Source organism: Panicum virgatum, chromosome 2K (assembly GCF_016808335.1).
Source record: "Panicum virgatum strain AP13 chromosome 2K, P.virgatum_v5, whole genome shotgun sequence".
Lineage (NCBI taxonomy): Eukaryota > Viridiplantae > Streptophyta > Magnoliopsida > Poales > Poaceae > Panicum > Panicum virgatum.
Window position 1 is genome coordinate 10,558,780 of NC_053137.1, and position 24,317 is coordinate 10,583,096.

A 24,317-nucleotide genomic window follows, 5' to 3' on the forward strand; every position below is an offset into this window, starting at 1 on the left:
GTGCCGGTGAATTTTCTTGTGCGTGTACATGATGCATATGTGCTAATATGTGTAGTAGAGAGGCTACCTGCCATGGTGCCACCTAGTCCCTATTTCCTATTTTATTCGGTTCATTTGGTACATCCGTGTCTCTTCATCAGTGCTTCCGATCCATTTCTTAATCCAAACCAAACAAGCAAATTTCGTTAGCATCTTGTTTCCACCTGAGTTCTGCTTTAACTGTATAGTATAATTCCAACTGCCAACCCTAGAATGTGACTAGGATAAAACATCCACCTTTTTTTTTGTGTGTATAAGCTGGTGCTTTTGAGAAGATATTTGAAATGTTTTTTTTCCTGTATGTCATGCACGGTTCATTTTTGAAAGGTACATGAGCACATATTTCAGCACTTGATTGGGCATTTTTTCCATTAGAAAATAATTTTCACCTTGGTTTCATATGTCAATTCTGTGTACAGCAGAACACTCTAAATATCATGTTCTGAAATAGATATGGGTTAGGCAGTGTAGAAGAAAAAGATTAGATTTCAGCCAGTCTGGATACAAAACTGCATTTTTCCTGCATCTGTATGTCTTACCTGATGAATACTAGGAGCTATTCAGCCGCATCGAGTTTCTTGTTCGTGATTGTATAACAACCAAACAAGTGGTTCCAGATCTAACACATATACTAAATTCTTTGTAGTGTATCTATGTCTCAAGCAAGCTATCTGCCATTTTTCATTTCTCTTTCAGTTCGTATTTCTAACTTGCTGATCATTTCTTTATCGCAGAGTCTGACATCATGCAAAGTCCTAGCAAAATTTCCAGCGCCTCTGCCTCTCCTACAACCCCTGCTGTGTGCAGGCTTCAAGGATGGGCGGATCTCCCAGAAGGTCTGCTTCAATCCATCATTCCTCTGTTGGGCTCCTTCCTCGAGGTCCTCGCTTTTGCGGGCACCTGTCGCTCTTGGCGCTCCGCCTTCTCCTCATACCCATCCAAATCCACATTCTGCACCTTGTTCCCACCTCTCCTTGTCCGACCTCATATCAGAGTCCATGCTCGTCGTCTCCCTTCCAGAAGTGATGACGGTCACAAGCTCCGCACATGCCAGGTCCTTGATCTAGCCAACCTGGGAACTGCCCTGCGCTGCCAGATTCCTGAAGACACATTTGAGATGTTACGCTTTGCAGGCTCTTCTTATGGTCAGCTGATTTGTGGTGGCGGCAGAAATTGTGTTGTGGTTGATGTATTCACAGGTGCCAGAGTTTTACCACCACAGCTCCCATTCAGATTCAGTGGGGACACTTATTTCTACTCTGGCATGCTGACAGCTCCCCTCGCCTCACATGATGCACACCTCCTAGTTTGCGCCGCACCCAAACAAGGCAGCACCCAACACTCCCTGCTTGATTGGCCACTTGGAAGTGATTCTTGGTCAGAACTAAGGCTCAATGATTCACGGATTGAGCAGATTGTGGAGTTCAAAGGTCAGTTCATTGCGCTGGACTATGAGTACAGGCTCCACACTCTATCCTTGGCCCCCCAGCTTGGTCTGCAGGAGATATCAACTGTGTGGTGGGATGACATGGATGCATGCCCGTATCTAAGGCCATGGCTTGTGGTGTGTGGTGACATGCTCCTCATTGTTGACCACTACATATCCCTTTTATTTGATGGGGCACCTGTCAACTACGAAGCTTATCGCCTCGACATGTCAACTGTACCTGCAGTTTGGGTGAAGGTAGAGAAGCTGGAGAATTACGTGCTCTTTATTGGAAGCGATGTGAGGAGCCCTGCGTTTTCTTGCATCAGCCCGGGACGATGGGGTAGGAGGAACAACTGCTTGTACTACGCATATTATGATGTACCCTGGATCTTGCATGGGCTTGGTGATGAGGCAGATGCTGTGTGGGATCCAGACAATGACCCTGACATTGAGTTCAAGAGGAACTGGTACACCCAATTGCAGCCCTTTTGGGTGTACCCAAGCATGTTCTACGCTGATGCTGATGGCGAGTGACGGATGCGTCTTCCATCTGCTTGTGCTGAAATCTCGCCTTCATTCTCCATAGAGATTAGTAATCAGAGACTTGCATTAAACTGGGGATATGTAAGCAGACTTTTCAGTTTCGCTGTTTGGTTGTTTTTGTGTCTGCACTTGCACTACTAAATCGTTTGATCTAGTTGTGTAACTGTTGGCTATGTGCTGCAAACCTTGAAAGCCCAGAAGTCTGGAACTAATTACTGTTATTTGAAGAGTAGAAAACGTTTGCAATGCTTCATCTACCCCTGTAAAATGTGGAGATGCAATGTGCTTATATGGAGGCATCTTGCTGTTGCCGTTAGCTTTGTTTACTAACTACTATGCTGCGCAATCTGTATGTTTTAAGCAAAAAAGGAAAAAAAAACCTCCAAAGTTTTGTGTAGTGGGATATCCAACAGAAGTGTCTTCAGTCACTTGGCAGGCTGACTACAACTGGTCAAGTCGGTCATGTGTCCCATGACAACATATTACCTGATGTCGGACAGGTTACAAGAGTGGGCAATCAACAAAATTGTTGCACTTCAGGGGAAGTTTATCTAGGCCAGATTGATGCTGATGTAAGAGGTAAATGTGTGTGTTGCTTGGCTGGCTGTAGCTCGCAATTCTAAGTTCTAACAGAAGAAATTCTTCTGACTATGACACACATACAAGCTTTTTGCAAAGTCAAAAGCCTCGAGTCAATCTAAATTGAATTAGTATCATGGAATGGACATCGGATTCAGCTACCTGACCAACCATCTTCCCAAAGTTACAATCTTCCACCGGAAACAAATTGACAAAAAACAGAACAAAATCAGGTTGAGTTGTACAAATCAATATACACATCATATCAATGTTGATGCACCAGCAAACCACGTTGAAGTGCTTGTAGTGTCTATTTTCCGGGTCAAACACTGCAAACCAAAGATTACTCAACCACTCACCCCTCTCATTCCCTGAAGCTAGCCAAACCAAAACAAGAGGCAATTAATACAACGTATAAAAGTTTCGTGCACAAGTACAGTATTTCAAACTCTAATAACCATTTATAACACCACAACTACAAAGACAACAGCAAGACATGTTATCAATTAACCAAAAACAAAATTCAGGCTTTCTCCTATCTTGATTGTAAGGAACAGTCAATTCTTACATTGCCATGAAGAACAACACAATGGTCTTCTTCAGTTTCGCGACCTTACATTGGTTCTGAATAATTTACTTTAAGAGGCAAGAGAATGTTTAATCCTGACTGCAATAGGCATGCAACAGTCAGGACATCATCATCTGAATTTTAATTTAAATATATTTGAACAATTACATTTATAAGGAATTAAGGTTGTGAAGAGTAATGGATAAACAAATTCAGCGACAAGATAAAGCTGAAACTGTAAGGGCATCAATGTCCTACAAAAAGTACGGTCCAGACATTTTATACTGTTGCGTCCAAAGTTTCAGAATTATTAAGGCAATTACAGAGTCTGTCAACACATCTGAGCATCTGAAATTCTCTCTTGCCGAAGTAACATAGACATTTCCAGATGCCAGAAGCATATAGCAGGCAATCTCCTGGAGCAAAACCAGATCATTTTTTTTCAATACTTGGGTATGCCTTCGTCAGATCAGCAACACTGCCAGCAAACAAAATAAAAGAAAATCAACAAAGGAATAGGCATAAATACAATTCAGTATATGCAAAAAATAATTAATAGGATTCATCCTACATATCTTTGTGCATGTGACATTTCTTGCAGGCAAGAAATTTAAAAACTAAGATGCTCATGATATCAGCACTTTACAGAGAAAACATTTTTTTGGCTTACCATTGTATGCAGATAATTTTTTTCACAAAAACAACCTAAACAATACAAATCAATGCCTCAACATTGTATCTTAAATTTTCTCTGATCTCACCAGTTCATTCAATTTTACATTCAAAGAAATGTGCACACACTGAGCATTGAGTTATGGAAAAAAAAGTATAGAGACAAAAAGGTACACTCATCATGAATACTTATAAGATCTGTAGCATTCCCTGTGCAGGCCAGTTTTCAAACTTCTGGCCACAGAAAATGCAAAATACTAATCACTGTTGAAATTCAGTTGGAAGGTTAAGAAAGAACGCAAGTGCAGGCGGCCACTTGAATTCCAGTGTTCCACTTTAATGAAGGAATACTAACAATCTCGATCAAGCCGAAGAAGGGCAACCAAAACTCAATTCTTAAGTTCTTAACATTTCACATTACTACAGGAATATTGATGGCACCGTGCATGGTACAAACAATATAAATAAAATACGTCCCTACACTTTTTTCAAGCAATTATCACACTTACTGTTACTGGTATCAATTTGCAATAGCAGCAGCATCAGAGTCCCAGACAGAGCTATGCATGGGAGTCCAGCCAGAACCACTGAACAACTCAAATCGGTACTGGACAATCCATTTCCAATTTAATTTTCAGCCAGCAGAGCATGTCTGGATCTACCGTATCAATCCATTTTTCAACTCAATTTGCAGCAAATATACATGTACGAAGACACATCCAGATGGACCATATCAATCCATTTTTCAATTTACTTTCCAGTAAACATACATGAGCACGTACATATCGGCCATGTCAATCAATTTTGCATTCCGTTTTCCAGGAAACGAATGAGAGGGATCGGGCCGCTCATACATTTGTTTCCTGATCTCTCTTGTTTGTGTCGGCCCAAAAACCAGGAGAGTCGGCCCAACGGAGCGCACACCCGGAAAAAGTCTGGCTACACCCCAAAAGGTAGCTCAAGAGGTGAGTGACTCCCTCCACTTTTAAGTTGGTTCAACTCTCCCCCCACAACCAATGTGGGACTAATCCGAACAATCTCCTCCGTCATACATTGGTGCCCCCCTCAGCACTGACCGGGGTCCCACACCCACACAGTCCACCAGTGACCAGCCCGACACACGGGCCACACACCCACAGGTCCACCACTGACCGGCTCGACACACGAGCACACACAGGCCTCACACCCACGAGTCCATTGGGCTTCGGGCCTGCACCACCAGAGTGTGCACGGGCACAGGAGATTGCGGACCCAGCTCTGATACCAATTGTCGGCCCAAAAATCAGGAGAGTCGGCCCAACGGAGCGCACACCCGGAGAAAGTCCTGCTACACCCAAAAAACTAGCTCAAGAGCTGAGTGACTCCCTCCACTTTTAAGTTAGTTCAACTTTCCCCCAACTAATGTGGGACTAATCCCAATAATTTCTGCCTGTCGGCTGATCCGATCCATGCATTCTTCTATTTCACATAAACCTGAACGAACCTTCCTGGACGATAGATGTTGTTGGCAATATGCAGCAACGTTCAGCACAGAGGAGCCCAAGTTATTTGCGAGTGATGATGACGACGACATGACGATGCGGTGTTCAATTGTCACTTACCCAAGTTATTTGGCTATAGGCTGGTGACACAAATTAAACTGGGAGTGAGCTGGTTGATTATATTTCACTACCCGTTGTCTAGTCCGGTGTGTGTGTGGGCGCGCGCGCCCGCCCGCCCAGGTAAGGCCGTGCTACCGGTTGACCAACTGATAGTACACTTTATAAAGAGCCGGCGCTAATGGCCCCTTCCCGGCCCGTAGTCTTCTGTTTATTTCAGCAAATGGACGTGCTGTTGAGGCTAGTGTAGTATTATATCATTACATCTATGCCAAGCTCCTTTCAATTATTAGTAGTTGACTCTTTATTATTTATTTGCAAGAAGATACTAATTGTAATGATGCATACGAGCAGGCATGCCTAGCTATAAAATGACCTGTGCACGGCACATGATCTGTGAGATGGAGCACATGAGAGAGACCTTGTCCTCTCGGAGGATGCATGCAAGCTAAGAAATGATCGAGCAAAAGTTGCAGCAATAAAAAACTTCTCTAGAGATATTCAGTAATGAGCGGTATCAGGAAACCACAATCTGTAAATACCAAGGGTTTTAGTTCCTCCATAGTACTGTTCAGCCTGCGCGAGGCACATTAGCTCCTGGATGTACCAGCCCATCACACATGCATGACTTTGAGATGCATGGTGGGGGGTAATGTTCGGTCCATGATTAGCATGTAGAGGTTGGTAATGCTCAGGTGGACAATGCCAGGTTGGAGGTTCAGAGACGCCGCCCCGGTCTGCAGATCGGCCAAGCTTGGGCATTACACTTGATGGCAAGACGTGGGGTGTCATATATATATATATATGTGTGTGTGTGTGTGTGTATATATATATATATGATATTTGCTTTCTTATTTTTTTTCAATCTAATAATGAAATCACTCAATTTAACTTCAAAAATGGAACCATTAGTCAGAAACTCAGAATTTACACTAGGAAAGTAGCATCAAATATTTAATTCCCGTGTTGCAGAGCAAATTCAGATCGGTCAATTATGACAAACAAAGGTGCCTTTTTTATATGAGAGCATCACTTTTTGTCTGCAGTAAATTCTTGAGATTTCAAAATGCACTACCCGACTCGCCTACTTTGCCGAGTGCCAGAGACACTCGGCAAAGGCAGAAAAATACTCGGCAAAGAAGTCGCCGAGTGTAGCCCTCGGCGAAGCGCACACGGCCTTTCTTCTACCGGCGAAGCCGGCTTTGCCAAGTGTCTTTTCTCGGGCACTCGGCAAACTTTTGCCGTGTGCCACGCCGCACTCGGCAAAAAAAATTGAAAGGGGACGGCCGAACGGGCGAACGGGACGGGGGAGGGGAACTTTGCCGAGTGCCAGACGCGTGGCACTCGGCACAGATCCAAAGTTCGTCGAGTGCCAGATCTGCAGCACTCGGCGAAGTTTCAAACTTCGCCGAGTGTCTAGGTAATTACACTCGGCAAATCAGTTTTCCAGTAAATAGAAAAATGGTTGCTTTGCCGAGTGTCAGGGTAAAAACACTCGGCAAAGCTTGCTGTTTTTTTCTTCTGTTTTTTATGTAATAACCACATTCATCATCACAAATAAAGCATACATACATTCCATACAAGCGATATAGTATATATAAGGCACATCCATCACAAATATCACATAATAACACAAATATCTCACGCTACATCGCACGAATATAACAAATAGCACAAGTCCAACATTGATGCCATAAGTGTAACGTTCAACAAGCACAAGTCCAACTAATTAAACAAGTCTAGTCCAACAACAATAAGTCTGTAGAACAAATACCATAAGCAACTCTAAATCAGCTAGGTGGCCACTGCGACACTGCCGGTGCCGGTGAATTTTCTTGTGCGTGTACATGATGCATATGTGCTAATATGTGTAGTAGAGAGGCTACCTGCCATGGTGCCACCTAGTCCCTATTTCCTATTTTATTCGGTTCATTTGGTACATCCGTGTCTCTTCATCAGTGCTTCCGATCCATTTCTTAATCCAAACCAAACAAGCAAATTTCGTTAGCATCTTGTTTCCACCTGAGTTCTGCTTTAACTGTATAGTATAATTCCAACTGCCAACCCTAGAATGTGACTAGGATAAAACATCCACCTTTTTTGTGTGTGTATAAGCTGGTGCTTTTGAGAAGATATTTGAAATGTTTTTTTTCCTGTATGTCATGCACGGTTCATTTTTGAAAGGTACATGAGCACATATTTCAGCACTTGATTGGGCATTTTTTCCATTAGAAAATAATTTTCACCTTGGTTTCATATGTCAATTCTGTGTACAGCAGAACACTCTAAATATCATGTTCTGAAATAGATATGGGTTAGGCAGTGTAGAAGAAAAAGATTAGATTTCAGCCAGTCTGGATACAAAACTGCATTTTTCCTGCATCTGTATGTCTTACCTGATGAATACTAGGAGCTATTCAGCCGCATCGAGTTTCTTGTTCGTGATTGTATAACAACCAAACAAGTGGTTCCAGATCTAACACATATACTAAATTCTTTGTAGTGTATCTATGTCTCAAGCAAGCTATCTGCCATTTTTCATTTCTCTTTCAGTTCGTATTTCTAACTTGCTGATCATTTCTTTATCGCAGAGTCTGACATCATGCAAAGTCCTAGCAAAATTTCCAGCGCCTCTGCCTCTCCTACAACCCCTGCTGTGTGCAGGCTTCAAGGATGGGCGGATCTCCCAGAAGGTCTGCTTCAATCCATCATTCCTCTGTTGGGCTCCTTCCTCGAGGTCCTCGCTTTTGCGGGCACCTGTCGCTCTTGGCGCTCCGCCTTCTCCTCATACCCATCCAAATCCACATTCTGCACCTTGTTCCCACCTCTCCTTGTCCGACCTCATATCAGAGTCCATGCTCGTCGTCTCCCTTCCAGAAGTGATGACGGTCACAAGCTCCGCACATGCCAGGTCCTTGATCTAGCCAACCTGGGAACTGCCCTGCGCTGCCAGATTCCTGAAGACACATTTGAGATGTTACGCTTTGCAGGCTCTTCTTATGGTCAGCTGATTTGTGGTGGCGGCAGAAATTGTGTTGTGGTTGATGTATTCACAGGTGCCAGAGTTTTACCACCACAGCTCCCATTCAGATTCAGTGGGGACACTTATTTCTACTCTGGCATGCTGACAGCTCCCCTCGCCTCACATGATGCACACCTCCTAGTTTGCGCCGCACCCAAACAAGGCAGCACCCAACACTCCCTGCTTGATTGGCCACTTGGAAGTGATTCTTGGTCAGAACTAAGGCTCAATGATTCACGGATTGAGCAGATTGTGGAGTTCAAAGGTCAGTTCATTGCGCTGGACTATGAGTACAGGCTCCACACTCTATCCTTGGCCCCCCAGCTTGGTCTGCAGGAGATATCAACTGTGTGGTGGGATGACATGGATGCATGCCCGTATCTAAGGCCATGGCTTGTGGTGTGTGGTGACATGCTCCTCATTGTTGACCACTACATATCCCTTTTATTTGATGGGGCACCTGTCAACTACGAAGCTTATCGCCTCGACATGTCAACTGTACCTGCAGTTTGGGTGAAGGTAGAGAAGCTGGAGAATTACGTGCTCTTTATTGGAAGCGATGTGAGGAGCCCTGCGTTTTCTTGCATCAGCCCGGGACGATGGGGTAGGAGGAACAACTGCTTGTACTACGCATATTATGATGTACCCTGGATCTTGCATGGGCTTGGTGATGAGGCAGATGCTGTGTGGGATCCAGACAATGACCCTGACATTGAGTTCAAGAGGAACTGGTACACCCAATTGCAGCCCTTTTGGGTGTACCCAAGCATGTTCTACGCTGATGCTGATGGCGAGTGACGGATGCGTCTTCCATCTGCTTGTGCTGAAATCTCGCCTTCATTCTCCATAGAGATTAGTAATCAGAGACTTGCATTAAACTGGGGATATGTAAGCAGACTTTTCAGTTTCGCTGTTTGGTTGTTTTTGTGTCTGCACTTGCACTACTAAATCGTTTGATCTAGTTGTGTAACTGTTGGCTATGTGCTGCAAACCTTGAAAGCCCAGAAGTCTGGAACTAATTACTGTTATTTGAAGAGTAGAAAACGTTTGCAATGCTTCATCTACCCCTGTAAAATGTGGAGATGCAATGTGCTTATATGGAGGCATCTTGCTGTTGCCGTTAGCTTTGTTTACTAACTACTATGCTGCGCAATCTGTATGTTTTAAGCAAAAAAGGAAAAAAAAACCTCCAAAGTTTTGTGTAGTGGGATATCCAACAGAAGTGTCTTCAGTCACTTGGCAGGCTGACTACAACTGGTCAAGTCGGTCATGTGTCCCATGACAACATATTACCTGATGTCGGACAGGTTACAAGAGTGGGCAATCAACAAAATTGTTGCACTTCAGGGGAAGTTTATCTAGGCCAGATTGATGCTGATGTAAGAGGTAAATGTGTGTGTTGCTTGGCTGGCTGTAGCTCGCAATTCTAAGTTCTAACAGAAGAAATTCTTCTGACTATGACACACATACAAGCTTTTTGCAAAGTCAAAAGCCTCGAGTCAATCTAAATTGAATTAGTATCATGGAATGGACATCGGATTCAGCTACCTGACCAACCATCTTCCCAAAGTTACAATCTTCCACCGGAAACAAATTGACAAAAAACAGAACAAAATCAGGTTGAGTTGTACAAATCAATATACACATCATATCAATGTTGATGCACCAGCAAACCACGTTGAAGTGCTTGTAGTGTCTATTTTCCGGGTCAAACACTGCAAACCAAAGATTACTCAACCACTCACCCCTCTCATTCCCTGAAGCTAGCCAAACCAAAACAAGAGGCAATTAATACAACGTATAAAAGTTTCGTGCACAAGTACAGTATTTCAAACTCTAATAACCATTTATAACACCACAACTACAAAGACAACAGCAAGACATGTTATCAATTAACCAAAAACAAAATTCAGGCTTTCTCCTATCTTGATTGTAAGGAACAGTCAATTCTTACATTGCCATGAAGAACAACACAATGGTCTTCTTCAGTTTCGCGACCTTACATTGGTTCTGAATAATTTACTTTAAGAGGCAAGAGAATGTTTAATCCTGACTGCAATAGGCATGCAACAGTCAGGACATCATCATCTGAATTTTAATTTAAATATATTTGAACAATTACATTTATAAGGAATTAAGGTTGTGAAGAGTAATGGATAAACAAATTCAGCGACAAGATAAAGCTGAAACTGTAAGGGCATCAATGTCCTACAAAAAGTACGGTCCAGACATTTTATACTGTTGCGTCCAAAGTTTCAGAATTATTAAGGCAATTACAGAGTCTGTCAACACATCTGAGCATCTGAAATTCTCTCTTGCCGAAGTAACATAGACATTTCCAGATGCCAGAAGCATATAGCAGGCAATCTCCTGGAGCAAAACCAGATCATTTTTTTTCAATACTTGGGTATGCCTTCGTCAGATCAGCAACACTGCCAGCAAACAAAATAAAAGAAAATCAACAAAGGAATAGGCATAAATACAATTCAGTATATGCAAAAAATAATTAATAGGATTCATCCTACATATCTTTGTGCATGTGACATTTCTTGCAGGCAAGAAATTTAAAAACTAAGATGCTCATGATATCAGCACTTTACAGAGAAAACATTTTTTTGGCTTACCATTGTATGCAGATAATTTTTTTCACAAAAACAACCTAAACAATACAAATCAATGCCTCAACATTGTATCTTAAATTTTCTCTGATCTCACCAGTTCATTCAATTTTACATTCAAAGAAATGTGCACACACTGAGCATTGAGTTATGGAAAAAAAAGTATAGAGACAAAAAGGTACACTCATCATGAATACTTATAAGATCTGTAGCATTCCCTGTGCAGGCCAGTTTTCAAACTTCTGGCCACAGAAAATGCAAAATACTAATCACTGTTGAAATTCAGTTGGAAGGTTAAGAAAGAACGCAAGTGCAGGCGGCCACTTGAATTCCAGTGTTCCACTTTAATGAAGGAATACTAACAATCTCGATCAAGCCGAAGAAGGGCAACCAAAACTCAATTCTTAAGTTCTTAACATTTCACATTACTACAGGAATATTGATGGCACCGTGCATGGTACAAACAATATAAATAAAATACGTCCCTACACTTTTTCAAGCAATTATCACACTTACTGTTACTGGTATCAATTTGCAATAGCAGCAGCATCAGAGTCCCAGACAGAGCTATGCATGGGAGTCCAGCCAGAACCACTGAACAACTCAAATCGGTACTGGACAATCCATTTCCAATTTAATTTTCAGCCAGCAGAGCATGTCTGGATCTACCGTATCAATCCATTTTTCAACTCAATTTGCAGCAAATATACATGTACGAAGACACATCCAGATGGACCATATCAATCCATTTTTCAATTTACTTTCCAGTAAACATACATGAGCACGTACATATCGGCCATGTCAATCAATTTTGCATTCCGTTTTCCAGGAAACGAATGAGAGGGATCGGGCCGCTCATACATTTGTTTCCTGATCTCTCTTGTTTGTGTCGGCCCAAAAACCAGGAGAGTCGGCCCAACGGAGCGCACACCCGGAAAAAGTCTGGCTACACCCCAAAAGGTAGCTCAAGAGGTGAGTGACTCCCTCCACTTTTAAGTTGGTTCAACTCTCCCCCCACAACCAATGTGGGACTAATCCGAACAATCTCCTCCGTCATACATTGGTGCCCCCCTCAGCACTGACCGGGGTCCCACACCCACACAGTCCACCAGTGACCAGCCCGACACACGGGCCACACACCCACAGGTCCACCACTGACCGGCTCGACACACGAGCACACACATGCCTCACACCCACGAGTCCATTGGGATTCGGGCCTGCACCACCAGAGTGTGCACGGGCACAGGAGATTGCGGACCCAGCTCTGATACCAATTGTCGGCCAAAAAATCAGGAGAGTCGGCCCAACGGAGCGCACACCCGGAGAAAGTCCTGCTACACCCCAAAAACTAGCTCAAGAGCTGAGTGACTCCCTCCACTTTTAAGTTAGTTCAACTTTCCCCCCAACTAATGTGGGACTAATCCCAATAATTTCTGCCTGTCGGCTGATCCGATCCATGCATTCTTCTATTTCACATAAACCTGAACGAACCTTCCTGGACGATAGATGTTGTTGGCAATATGCAGCAACGTTCAGCACAGAGGAGCCCAAGTTATTTGCGAGTGATGATGATGACGACATGACGATGCGGTGTTCAATTGTCACTTACTCCTATTTGGCTATAGGCTGGTGACACAAATTAAACTGGGAGTGAGCTGGTTGATTATATTTCACTACCCGTTGTCTAGTCCGGTGTGTGTGTGGGCGCGCGCGCCCGCCCGCCCAGGTAAGGCCGTGCTACCGGTTGACCAACTGATAGTACACTTTATAAAGAGCCGGCGCTAATGGCCCCTTCCCGGCCCGTAGTCTTCTGTTTATTTCAGCAAATGGACGTGCTGTTGAGGCTAGTGTAGTATTATATCATTACATCTATGCCAAGCTCCTTTCAATTATTAGTAGTTGACTCTTTATTATTTATTTGCAAGAAGATACTAATTGTAATGATGCATACGAGCAGGCATGCCTAGCTATAAAATGACCTGTGCACGACACTTGATCTGTGAGATGGAGCACATGAGATCTTGTCCTCTCCGAGGATGCATGCAAGCTAAGAAATGATCGAGCAAAAGTTGCAGCAATAAAAAACTTCTCTAGAGATATTCAGTAATGAGCGGTATCAGGAAACCACAATCTGTAAATACCAAGGTTTTAGTTCCTCCATAGTACTGTTCAGCCTGCGCGAGGCACATTAGCTCCTGTATGTACCAGCCCATCACACATGCATGGCTTTGAGATGCATGGTGGGGGGTAATGTTCGGTCCATGATTAGCATGTAGAGGTTGGTAATGCTCAGGTGGACAATGCCAGGTTGGAGGTTCAGAGACGCCGCCCCGGTCTGCAGATCGGCCAAGCTTGGGCATTACACTTGATGGCAAGACGTGGGGTGTCATATATATATATATATATATATGTGTGTGTATATATATATGGTATTTGCTTTCTTATTTTTTTTCAATCTAATAATGAAATCACTCAATTTAACTTCAAAAATGGAACCATTAGTCAGAAACTCAGAATTTACACTAGGAAAGTAGCATCAAATATTTAATTCCCGTGTTGCAGAGCAAATTCAGATCGGTCAATTATGACAAACAAAGGTGCCTTTTTTATATGAGAGCATCACTTTTTGTCTGCAGTAAATTCTTGAGATTTCAAAATGCACTACCCGACTCGCCTACTTTGCCGAGTGCCAGAGACACTCGGCAAAGACAGAAAAATACTCGGCAAAGAAGTCGCCGAGTGTAGCCCTCGGCGAAGCGCACACGGCCTTTCTTCTACCGGCGAATCCGGCTTTGCCAAGTGTCTTTTCTCGGGCACTCGGCAAACCTTTGCCGTGTGCCACGCCGCACTCGGCAAAAAAAATTGAAACGGGACGGGCGAACGGGCGAACGGGACGAACGGGATGGGCGAACGGGACGGGGGAGGGGAACTTTGCCGAGTGCCAGACGCGTGGCACTCGGCACAGATCCAAAGTTCGTCGAGTGCCAGATCTGCAGCACTCGGCGAAGTTTCAAACTTCGCCGAGTGTCTAGGTAATTACACTCGGCAAATCAGTTTTCCAGTAAATAGAAAAATGGTTGCTTTGCCGAGTGTCAGGGTAAAAACACTCGGCAAAGCTTGCTGTTTTTTTCTTCTATTTTTTATGTAATAACCACATTCATCATCACAAATAAAGCATACATACATTCCATACAAGCGATATAGTATATATAAGGCACATCCATCACAAATATCACATAATAACACAAATATCTCACGCTACATCGCACGAATATCACAAATAGCACAAGTCCAACATTGATGCCATAAGTGTAACGTTCAACAAGCACAAGTCCAACTAATTAAACAAGTCTAGTCCAACAACAATAAGTCTGTAGAACAAATACCACAAGCAACTCTAAATCAGCTAGGTGGCCACTGCGACGCTGCCGGTGCCGGTGAATTCTCGTCCCGAGGCTCATTTGACCCCCAATCGATTGATTCTGCAAAAAGAAATTGACATAGGATTACATCTTGAGAAGATTGTAAGAGTTCATGTCCCTCTTGATAGTATGACATTCCTAAACTCAATTTTAAAAGATAAAATATTAAATGAATAGCCGCTTTTCAACTTTCATATCCTTGACTTAGCTCATTACTTGCCATGATATATAAGTACCAATAATAATCGGTTTATACAACCATGCATGCCTATAAATCGACCTTTACTGCTGTACAAGCTAAAGCACTAATAGTGTAGCTAGTTATTACTCTGCTAGGTTTGCTTGCTCGACAGGAAAATGCAGGTAAAGACATTCAGGCTTGAGCGGCATCAGGAAGCCCAATGTGGTGACCATATACTATATATGACGAATCCGTGTTCAGCTGTGCACAAATACAACTCGTTTAGAATGCCTGGAAGATGCCTCGACGAGAATGGCACACAGGAAAGCAAAGTTTGGCTAGCTTCTCTATAAGCTTTTGTTTCTCTAGCTAGGAGTTTGCACTACTACAAAAATAATTTGTAGCAATGCCCCGATTTTTTTAAAGAGCGGACTAAAATTTCATCCGTTACTACAAATGGAGCAGGGTTGCCACTACTAGAAAACACGCCAAAGGTCCACCCCAAAAGTACCGATATGAAGATAAACCGATACCTATACTAGATGGAACCTATGGACGAGCCTTAGGTCCCGGTTGATAACACCAACCGGTACCTAAGGCTCTCCATAGGCACCGGGTGGTAATTTTTACATTAATACCGGGTGGTACCACCAACCGGTGCCTATGGATGAGCCTTAGGTAACGGTTGGTGCTACTAACCGGTACCTTAGGAGCCTTAGGTACCAGTTGGTGTTACCAATCGGTACCTTAGGCTCATCCATGGATTACTTTAAAAGGAAAATATCTCTCTTCCCATCAGAAGTGATGTGTATGTGAGATGGTAAGAAAGGTGCATGTGAAGTCAGAGATCCTGAGTTCGAAACCCGGCCAGACCTTTTTGACAAAAATATTTTGGTAAGAGAGCCTTAGGCACCGGTTCTTTTACCCGGTGCTGATGACCCTAGCCATTGGTACCACTTTCCGGGTACCGGTTGGAAAAACCGGTACCAAAGGCCCTCTTCAACCGGTGCCAAAGGTATCTTTTCTAGTAGTGTACTGTAGCATCCGACCGCCCTATAAAAGCATTTTTAGGGGCGTGTTACCAGCCCCTAAAAATGGTGTCATTTGTAGGGGCGGGTCATGGCCTCCCTCGTTCCTACAAATGGTGGCATTTTCAGGGGCGAGTGATAGCATGACCCATCCCTACAAATGGTTCCACACAAAAAAAATTTCGGATGAAGTCAAATTTTATATCAAAATTGTAGAGAATGATGAGATCTAAAACTATATAGTTGATAACATTTTCATTTAAGGTCATCTAATGGTCCAAAAAATTATTATAAGTTCTCTAATAGCAATAACTATGTAGTATCTCATATAATTGAATCCATACTTTAAAGTTTCCATAAACTTAACCTTTATATAAACTGAAATATAGTTGGCATATTTTTTATATTTATATAGTTCACAATAATCATGGTGTAGAAGTTTCATATATTTTTAATTTATTTTGCTATATTAAACAATTAAATAATTTTTTTGATAAAATAGAAAAAATATTTTTAGGGGCGGGTGGTGGCATCACCCGCCCCTACAAATCAATTTCATAATTAATATAAAAGAATAGCATACCCCATAGAGTCACAAGTGACTGTGTAGTGTGGCGGTAAGGAAAGTACGCAAGAGACTTGAGGAAGGCGGTTCGAATCCCGGTTTACGCAAGTGCATATATTTCATAAAAAAATGTACCTCGATAGGAGAGGAGCTTGTGGTGGTGGCCGATTAGTATGGGTATTTTTTTCTTTTTTGTTTTGTTGTTTTCGAGTTGTTTTCTAATTTTTTTCGTGTTCTAGAAAATGATTTGTAGGAGCGGGTCATGGGCGCACCCGTTGCTACAAATTGATTTGTAGGAGTGGGTGAGCCCATGATCCACTCCTACAAATTATTTGTAGCAGCGGGCATGTTACCCGTTCCTACAAATCCTATTTTAAGCTACGGAAATTAGAGGTGGGTAGCGCACCCGTTCCTAAAAATAGGTTTTTACTCGCCCTTAAAATGTTTTTTTAGTAGTGCTGCTTCTGTGTGCAGCAAAAAAAAAGAGGACCCTGTTTATGTAGCACGGGCACCTAAAGGCTCAATTCGTTGCGAGAGCACGAATCATATTACATGTCTGATGGTATATCTCAGTATAGAAGATGGAATTAGCGATATTTTTTGTTTATAAACTCCTTGGCTTGTGGCTAATCTTGTATACCAACCAGAGAGAATATATGTTGTTCTTCCCTTTGTTTCGTGGCAATGTGGCTCTTCAGAGCCCTTAAATATGATAAAAGAAATACCCCCGATAATGTTTTAATGTTCATTCAGCATTTTTCTAAAGGAACAAGTCCACTTTATACCCTCGAACTCTCGCCGAAGTCCGAATTTCCCCCTGAACTACTATGAAACTGGATATCGTACATCCTGAACTCTTGAAACTGTTTGATTTACACCACATCCCCCTCCCTCCCTCCCCCCCCCAAAACCACTCTGATTTTCACCATAGCAGAGCGGTTTTCCTTTTTTTTCAATCCAACTTTGATAACAAGAAAATAATAGTTAAATGGGTCTAAAAATTATACAACTTTAACAGAGGTAGAGTAGATGATAGAGAAACTATTTTAACTTATTTTTTAGTTGGAATACATTTTTTTTAAAAATATAACTGCCGTGTGTAACACATGACAAAGTGCACACGGTATACAACTGTCGGCAAAGAGGTCGTTTGCCGTGTGCCTTTTGTCGGCCACACGGCAAAGAGGTTGCCGTGTGCATTTTCCGACACTCGGCAAAAAATGAATAGCAAATAAAAAAAGGAAATCCATGCAGGCCCGGCAGCACTCCCGCCGCCGCCGCTACTGCAATGCCGACCGATGTTGCCGTTCGCTCCCCCGCCGTCGCCGTTCGCTCCCCCGCCGTTGGAGCCATTTGCGCCTCCACCGTCGATGTCGCACCGCCGCCGTCGCTACTGCCATGCCGGCCGATGTCGCCGTTCGCTCCCCCGCCGTTGGAGCCATTTGCGCCTCCACCGTCGATGTCGCACCACCGCCGCACCGCAGCAGCCTCAGCCGCACCCCCGCTCCACCGCTTGCAGGCCGTTGATAGAATGCCGGAGCCGCGCCATTGCCGCTGCTCTCGGGGAGAGGCAGTGCCGCGCCGCCACAGGCCAAGGAGAGGCAGGGCCGCCACCTCGGGTCGAGGCCAGGGGGCCGCGCTATAGGAAGGGGGCGACGGCGGTGGCGCACACGGCCATCCACAAGCGGGAGCGATGGCGGCCATCCACTTCGCAGATCCGGGAAGGTAGCAATGGCGGCGGCCATCCACGTCGCAGATCTGGGGAGGGGAGGGGTCGCACCATCGCCGGTGAGGGAGAGGCGGGGCCGCGCAGCTGCAAGTCGAGGATGGCGAGGGTGCCGCCGCAGTTGCTCACGGAGGGGCGAGGGCGTGCCGGCGCTGCTTGACGAGGGGTGGAGGGAGGGAGGGGCGCCGCCATGGTAGGGGAGCGAGGGGTGCCGCCTGGGCCGCGCCGGAGGGAGGTAGGAGCGCCGCTTCAGCCTCGCTGGAGGGAGGGAAGGGCGCCTCGCCGGAGGGGATGGAGGGGAGGGAGGGGCGGCGGCCGACACGGGGTGGGAGGGGCGGCGGACGGTGTGTGGCGTTGTGTTCGTGTGTGAGTCGGCCCGGGAGAGGATAAGTACTGGGGCGGGACGGCTTTGACGTGTGCTATAGATCTGGCACACGGCAAACTAGTCTACTTTGCCGTGTGCCCATGATACGACACACGGCAAAGCAAACTAGTTTGCCGTGTGCCAGCACACGACAAATGAGCATTTTCCAATTTTATGCCTTTTGCACACAACTAAATTATAATTATCAGACGAATTCAAAAAATAACCAAAATTTGGCACGAAAGAATCTAAATTATGTGTTGCATATACAAAAAGTTTTGAAGTCAAACCCCAATTTGTCCGTCACTTTGACTCAAAATCTGAACGACTCCTTCTCAACTCAATGGATTTTCTCCGGAGATGCTTCGATTTGTAAGGAACGTACGTGATAACTTGTTTAAAACCTTGTCGATTTTTTTACCATAGCCTCGATGTATGAAATCATGATATCATGACAAAATTTATGTTTTTCGGACTTTGTTTGCTTTTTATACAATTTTAAAATGATTCAGCCACATGTTCGTGGTCATGATTCGTGAGCAAGATGTTCGAAATTCCCTCCTATTTTATGGATGCGGCCTCACACTGGACTCAATAACATGAATATTATTTTTCAATTCATTATATTTCGTTATTCAAAACACTTGTAGTTGAAATTTGACTTATCCCCAAAAAATATGTTTAATGAAATAAAATGATTGCATATAGAAAAAAGACCAAGAAAAATACCACAAATTAACATGGAGTACCTTGTACAATATGTGGATTGCAAAGTGACGAGCATAAAAAAAAGTATCGGCTAGCAAAGTGGGACATCTTGTGTCAACCCAAGGATCAAGGGGGACTAGGGATTCATAATTTGGAATTAAAAAATATAGCTTTGCTCAGTAAGTGGCTGTACCGCCTGTTAACAACAGATGGTACATGGCAGCAGATCTTACGCAATAAATACCTAGGGTCTAAACCGTTGGTACAGGCCCAATGGAAGAGCGGAGATTCACATTTTTGGGCAAGCCTGATGAAGGTAACACGAGATTTTTTAAGATTCGGAACATTCGTGATAAAGGATGGGTCTCAAGTAAGATTCTGGGAAGACACTTGATTAGAAAATAGTCCTTTACGCGATCAATACCCACAACTTTATAATATAGTCAGGAAGAAACAGGATACGGTGGCTGATGTACTAAGTACACAGATCCCGAACCTCTCCTGGCGTAGAGATCTAATTGGCAATAAGTTGGTGATGTGGAATAATCTTATCTCACGTCTATCAACTATAGTTCTCAGCCAAGAAAGGGATGAATTTAAATGGAACCTAGACCAGACAGGTGTTTTTTCGGTAAAGTCACATTATTTGGGTTTAATCAATCAGAACACTCCTAATCTAAATAAGAGAATATGGAAATTAAAAGCCCCACTCAAGATAAAGATATTCCTCTGGTATCTTAGACGAGGCGTCATTCTTACAAAGGATAATCTTGCAAAACGGAATTGGCAGGGGAACCAACAGTGCTGTTTCTGTCATGAGAATGAAACGATACAACATCTGTTTTTTGACTGCGGATTCGCGAGAATGGTATGGGCTTCGGTCTATGCGGCCTGGGGCATACCAAAACCTCATAATATGCCTAGTATGTGTGGGAGTTGGCTCAATGGAATTTCTAAAGAATATAAGCCACTAGTACTTCTGGGCGCGACAGTCTTGTGTTGGTCTGTTTGGCTATGCAGAAATGCGGTGGTGTTCGATAACAAAAAATCTTTCTTTTTGCAGGTTATCTACTCAACTACGCACTGGCTCCGTACATGGGCTATCCTTCAAAAGTATACTTTGCAGGACAAGCTTGTAGCGGCCTCTCATTTCTTGACACAGGTGGCCAAGGATTTTTTTGCCCGGGCACATGGGTGGCGGTCTAGTCTTCGGATTGACAGTCATTAGTGTGGAAGAATCTTTATCAAACTCTTTTTAGGCTGTGTGTCGTTTAGGCAGAGGTCGGGAAAATTTCAAGACGATGTATCACCTTGATGTATTGTGCTTGAAATCAATAAAATTTCCCTTTTCAAAAAAAAAAAGTATGCAAGCAACACTATTGTTAGATACTACTGTATGAACGTAGCGCACATTAACTTCTCAGTGTTTTTTTTTTAAAAAAACTTCTCTGTGTTTTGTTTGAGGGACGTATTATGACATCCAGTAGTATAATCATTTCTGTTCTTTTTTTTTTGAGGAATCATTTCTGCTAAGCATTCATCATTATCACACGGACAAGCAGGATTTTCATTTGGGCTTCCCAACATGGAATTATCTACGGCCCAACCTAATAAAGCCCAACTTTGGCCCACAGCCAGAGAGCAAAGTACAGACCGGAGGGAGGGGAGACGAAGCCGCCGGACTCCCGTCTGGAGGTGGGAAGCGGAGGAAGGGAACGCCGTCATCGACGGCACCAGATGCCGCCGCCGCACCGTCGCTGCCGACCCACGCCTGCTTGCTAGCCTGGTCCTGCACCTCTCTTCCGGTTCCTTTCTTTTGCTTACTCGGTTCATCCGTGCCTTCTCCTTAGGGCCTTCGGAAATCGCGTCGAGCATTTGTTCCTGTGTCTTGAATCGAGCTATCAGGGTTTCGTTCCCATTGGACTTTGGTGTGATTATAATATGTACTGCACGGAGAAACCCTAGTGCCGGTGGATCTGATTGATCGGGTACATTTAGGCGAATTCGATGCTAGGGTTCTGCTCTCCTCAAGTGCAGGAGCTAAAATCACTTGTATACCTTTTGGCACATTGTTGCACATTTACTTGATTTGAACAACCCTTGCTTCTTTTCTTGTATTGGCATTTGTGTAGACTAAGACTACTGGGCAAGTAGGCAGTAGAACTGGGAACATTTAATCTGGAGAACAGAATTTTCTTGTGCGTGTACATGATGCATATGTGCTAATATGTGTAGTAGAGAGGCTACCTGCCATGGTGCCACCTAGTCCCTATTTCCTATTTTATTCGGTTCATTTGGTACATCCGTGTCTCTTCATCAGTGCTTCCGATCCATTTCTTAATCCAAACCAAACAAGCAAATTTCGTTAGCATCTTGTTTCCACCTGAGTTCTGCTTTAACTGTATAGTATACTTCCAACTGCCAACCCTAGAATATATGAACCTGGTTAGTCAAGTAGAATAAAAAAGATGTGTGCAGGGCCCCACAACTAATGTGACTAGGATAAAACATCCACCTTTTTTTGTGTGTATAAGCTGGTGCTTTTGAGAAGATATTTGAAATGTTTTTTTTCCTGTATGTCATGCACGGTTCATTTTTGAAAGGTACATGAGCACATATTTCAGCACTTGATTGGGCATTTTTTCCATTAGAAAATAATTTTCACCTTGGTTTCATATGTCAATTCTGTGTACAGCAGGACACTCTAAATATCATGTTCTGAAATAGATATGGGTTAAGCAGTGTAGAAGAAAAAGATTAGATTTCAGCGAGTCTGGATACAAAACTGCATTTTTCCTGCATCTGTATGTCTTACCTGATGAATACTAGGAGCTATTCAGCCGCATCGAGTTTCTTGTTCGTGATTGTATAACAACCAAACAAGTGGTTCCAGATCTAACACATATACTAAATTCTTTGTAGTGTATCTATGTCTCAAGCAAGCTATCTGCCATTTTTCATTTCTCTTTCAGTTCGTATTTCTAACTTGCTGATCATTTCTTTGTCGCAGAGTCTGACATCATGCAAAGTCCTAGCAAAATCTCCAGCGCCTCTGCCTCTCCTACAACCCCTGCTGTGTGCAGGCTTCAAGGGTGGGCGGATCTCCCAGAAGGTCTGCTTCAATCCATCATTCCTCTGTTGGGCTCCTTCCTCGAGGTCCTCGCTTTTGCGGGCACCTGTCGCTCTTGGCGCTCCGCCTTCTCCTCATACCCATCCAAATCCACATTCTGCACCTTGCTCCCACCTCTCCTTGTCCGACCTCATATCAGAGTCCATGCTCGTCGTCTCCCTTCCAGAAGTGATGACGGTCACAAGCTCCGCACATGCCAGGTCCTTGATCTAGCCAACCTGGGAACTGCCCTGCGCTGCCAGATTCCTGAAGACACATTTGAGATGTTACGCTTTGCAGGCTCTTCTTATGGTCAGCTGATTTGTGGTGGCGGCAGAAATTGTGTTGTGGTTGATGTATTCACAGGTGCCAGAGTTTTACCACCACAGCTCCCATTCAGATTCAGTGGGGACACTTATTTCTACTCTGGCATGCTGACAGCTCCCCTCGCCTCACATGATGCACACCTCCTAGTTTGCGCCGCACCCAAACAAGGCAGCACCCAACACTCCCTGCTTGATTGGCCACTTGGAAGTGATTCTTGGTCAGAACTAAGGCTCAATGATTCACGGATTGAGCAGATTGTGGAGTTCAAAGGTCAGTTCATTGCGCTGGACTATGAGTACAGGCTCCACACTCTATCCTTGGCCCCCCAGCTTGGTCTGCAGGAGATATCAACTGTGTGGTGGGATGACATGGATGCATGCCCGTATCTAAGGCCATGGCTTGTGGTGTGTGGTGACATACTCCTCATTGTTGACCACTACATATCCCTTTTATTTGATGGGGCACCTGTCAACTACGAAGCTTATCGCCTCGACATGTCAACTGTACCTGCAGTTTGGGTGAAGGTAGAGAAGCTGGAGAATTACGTGCTCTTTATTGGAAGCGATGTGAGGAGCCCTGCGTTTTCTTGCATCAGCCCGGGACGATGGGGTAGGAGGAACAACTGCTTGTACTACGCATATTATGATGTACCCTGGATCTTGCATGGGCTTGGTGATGAGGCAGATGCTGTGTGGGATCCAGACAATGACCCTGACATTGAGTTCAAGAGGAACTGGTACACCCAATTGCAGCCCTTTTGGGTGTACCCAAGCATGTTCTACGCTGATGCTGATGGCGAGTGACGGATGCGTCTTCCATCTGCTTGTGCTGAAATCTCGCCTTCATTCTCCATAGAGATTAGTAATCAGAGACTTGCATTAAACTGGGGATATGTAAGCAGACTTTTCAGTTTCGCTGTTTGGTTGTTTTTGTGTCTGCACTTGCACTACTAAATCGTTTGATCTAGTTGTGTAACCGTTGGCTATGTGCTGCAAACCTTGAAAGCCCAGAAGTCTGGAACTAATTACTGTTATTTGAAGAGTAGAAAACGTTTGCAATGCTTCATCTACCCCTGTAAAATGTGGAGATGCAATGTGCTTATATGGAGGCATCTTGCTGTTGCCGATAGCTTTGTTTACTAACTACTATGCTGCGCAATCTGTATGTTTTAAGCAAAAAAGGGAAAAAAAACCCTCCAAAGTTTTGTGTAGTGGGATATCCAACAGAAGTGTCTTCAGTCACTTGGCAGGCTGACTACAACTGGTCAAGTCGGTCATGTGTCCCATGACAACATATTACCTGATGTCGGACAGGTTACAAGAGTGGGCAATCAACAAAATTGTTGCACTTCAGGGGAAGTTTATCTAGGCCAGATTGATGCTGATGTAAGAGGTAAATGTGTGTGTTGCTTGGCTGGCTGTAGCTCGCAATTCTAAGTTCTAACAGAAGAAATTCTTCTGACTATGACACACATACAAGCTTTTTGCAAAGTCAAAAGCCTCGAGTCAATCTAAATTGAATTAGTATCATGGAATGGACATCGGATTCAGCTACCTGACCAACCATCTTCCCAAAGTTACAATCTTCCACCGGAAACAAATTGACAAAAAACAGAACAAAATCAGGTTGAGTTGTACAAATAAATATACACATCATATAAATGTTGATGCACCAGCAAACCACGTTGAAGTGCTTGTAGTGTCTATTTTCCGGGTCAAACACTGCAAACCAAAGATTACTCAACCACTCACCCCTCTCATTCCCTGAAGCTAGCCAAACCAAAACAAGAGGCAATTAATACAACGTATAAAAGTTTCGT

General features: G+C 43.8%; 3 protein-coding genes across 4 annotated transcripts; all 3 read left to right on the top strand.

Moving 5' to 3' along the window:
- Nucleotides 1-541: 541 nt before the first annotated feature.
- LOC120665981 (putative F-box protein At3g25750) lies at nt 542-2,268 on the top strand. Its single transcript, XM_039945747.1, has one exon. It carries the CDS (start codon nt 785-787, stop codon nt 2,000-2,002), a length of 1,218 nt encoding a protein of 405 aa, XP_039801681.1. The 5' UTR covers nt 542-784; the 3' UTR covers nt 2,003-2,268.
- A 5,519-nt stretch (nt 2,269-7,787) lies between these two features.
- On the top strand, nt 7,788-9,514 carry LOC120665990 (putative F-box protein At3g25750). The gene has a single exon (XM_039945756.1). It carries the CDS (start codon nt 8,031-8,033, stop codon nt 9,246-9,248), a length of 1,218 nt encoding a protein of 405 aa, XP_039801690.1. The 5' UTR covers nt 7,788-8,030; the 3' UTR covers nt 9,249-9,514.
- An 11,214-nt stretch (nt 9,515-20,728) lies between these two features.
- On the top strand, nt 20,729-23,563 carry LOC120665999. Of its 2 annotated transcripts, none has more exons than XM_039945767.1 (2): nt 20,729-20,848; nt 22,073-23,563. In XM_039945767.1, the coding sequence occupies exon 2, from the start codon at nt 22,084-22,086 to the stop codon at nt 23,299-23,301; it is 1,218 nt and encodes a 405-aa protein (XP_039801701.1). In that variant the 5' UTR covers nt 20,729-20,848; nt 22,073-22,083; the 3' UTR covers nt 23,302-23,563. The 2 variants fall into 2 exon arrangements, with proteins under 2 accessions (XP_039801701.1, XP_039801707.1); XM_039945773.1 differs by having other exon boundaries at nt 20,740-20,867.
- The last annotated feature ends 754 nt before the right edge of the window (nt 23,564-24,317 follow it).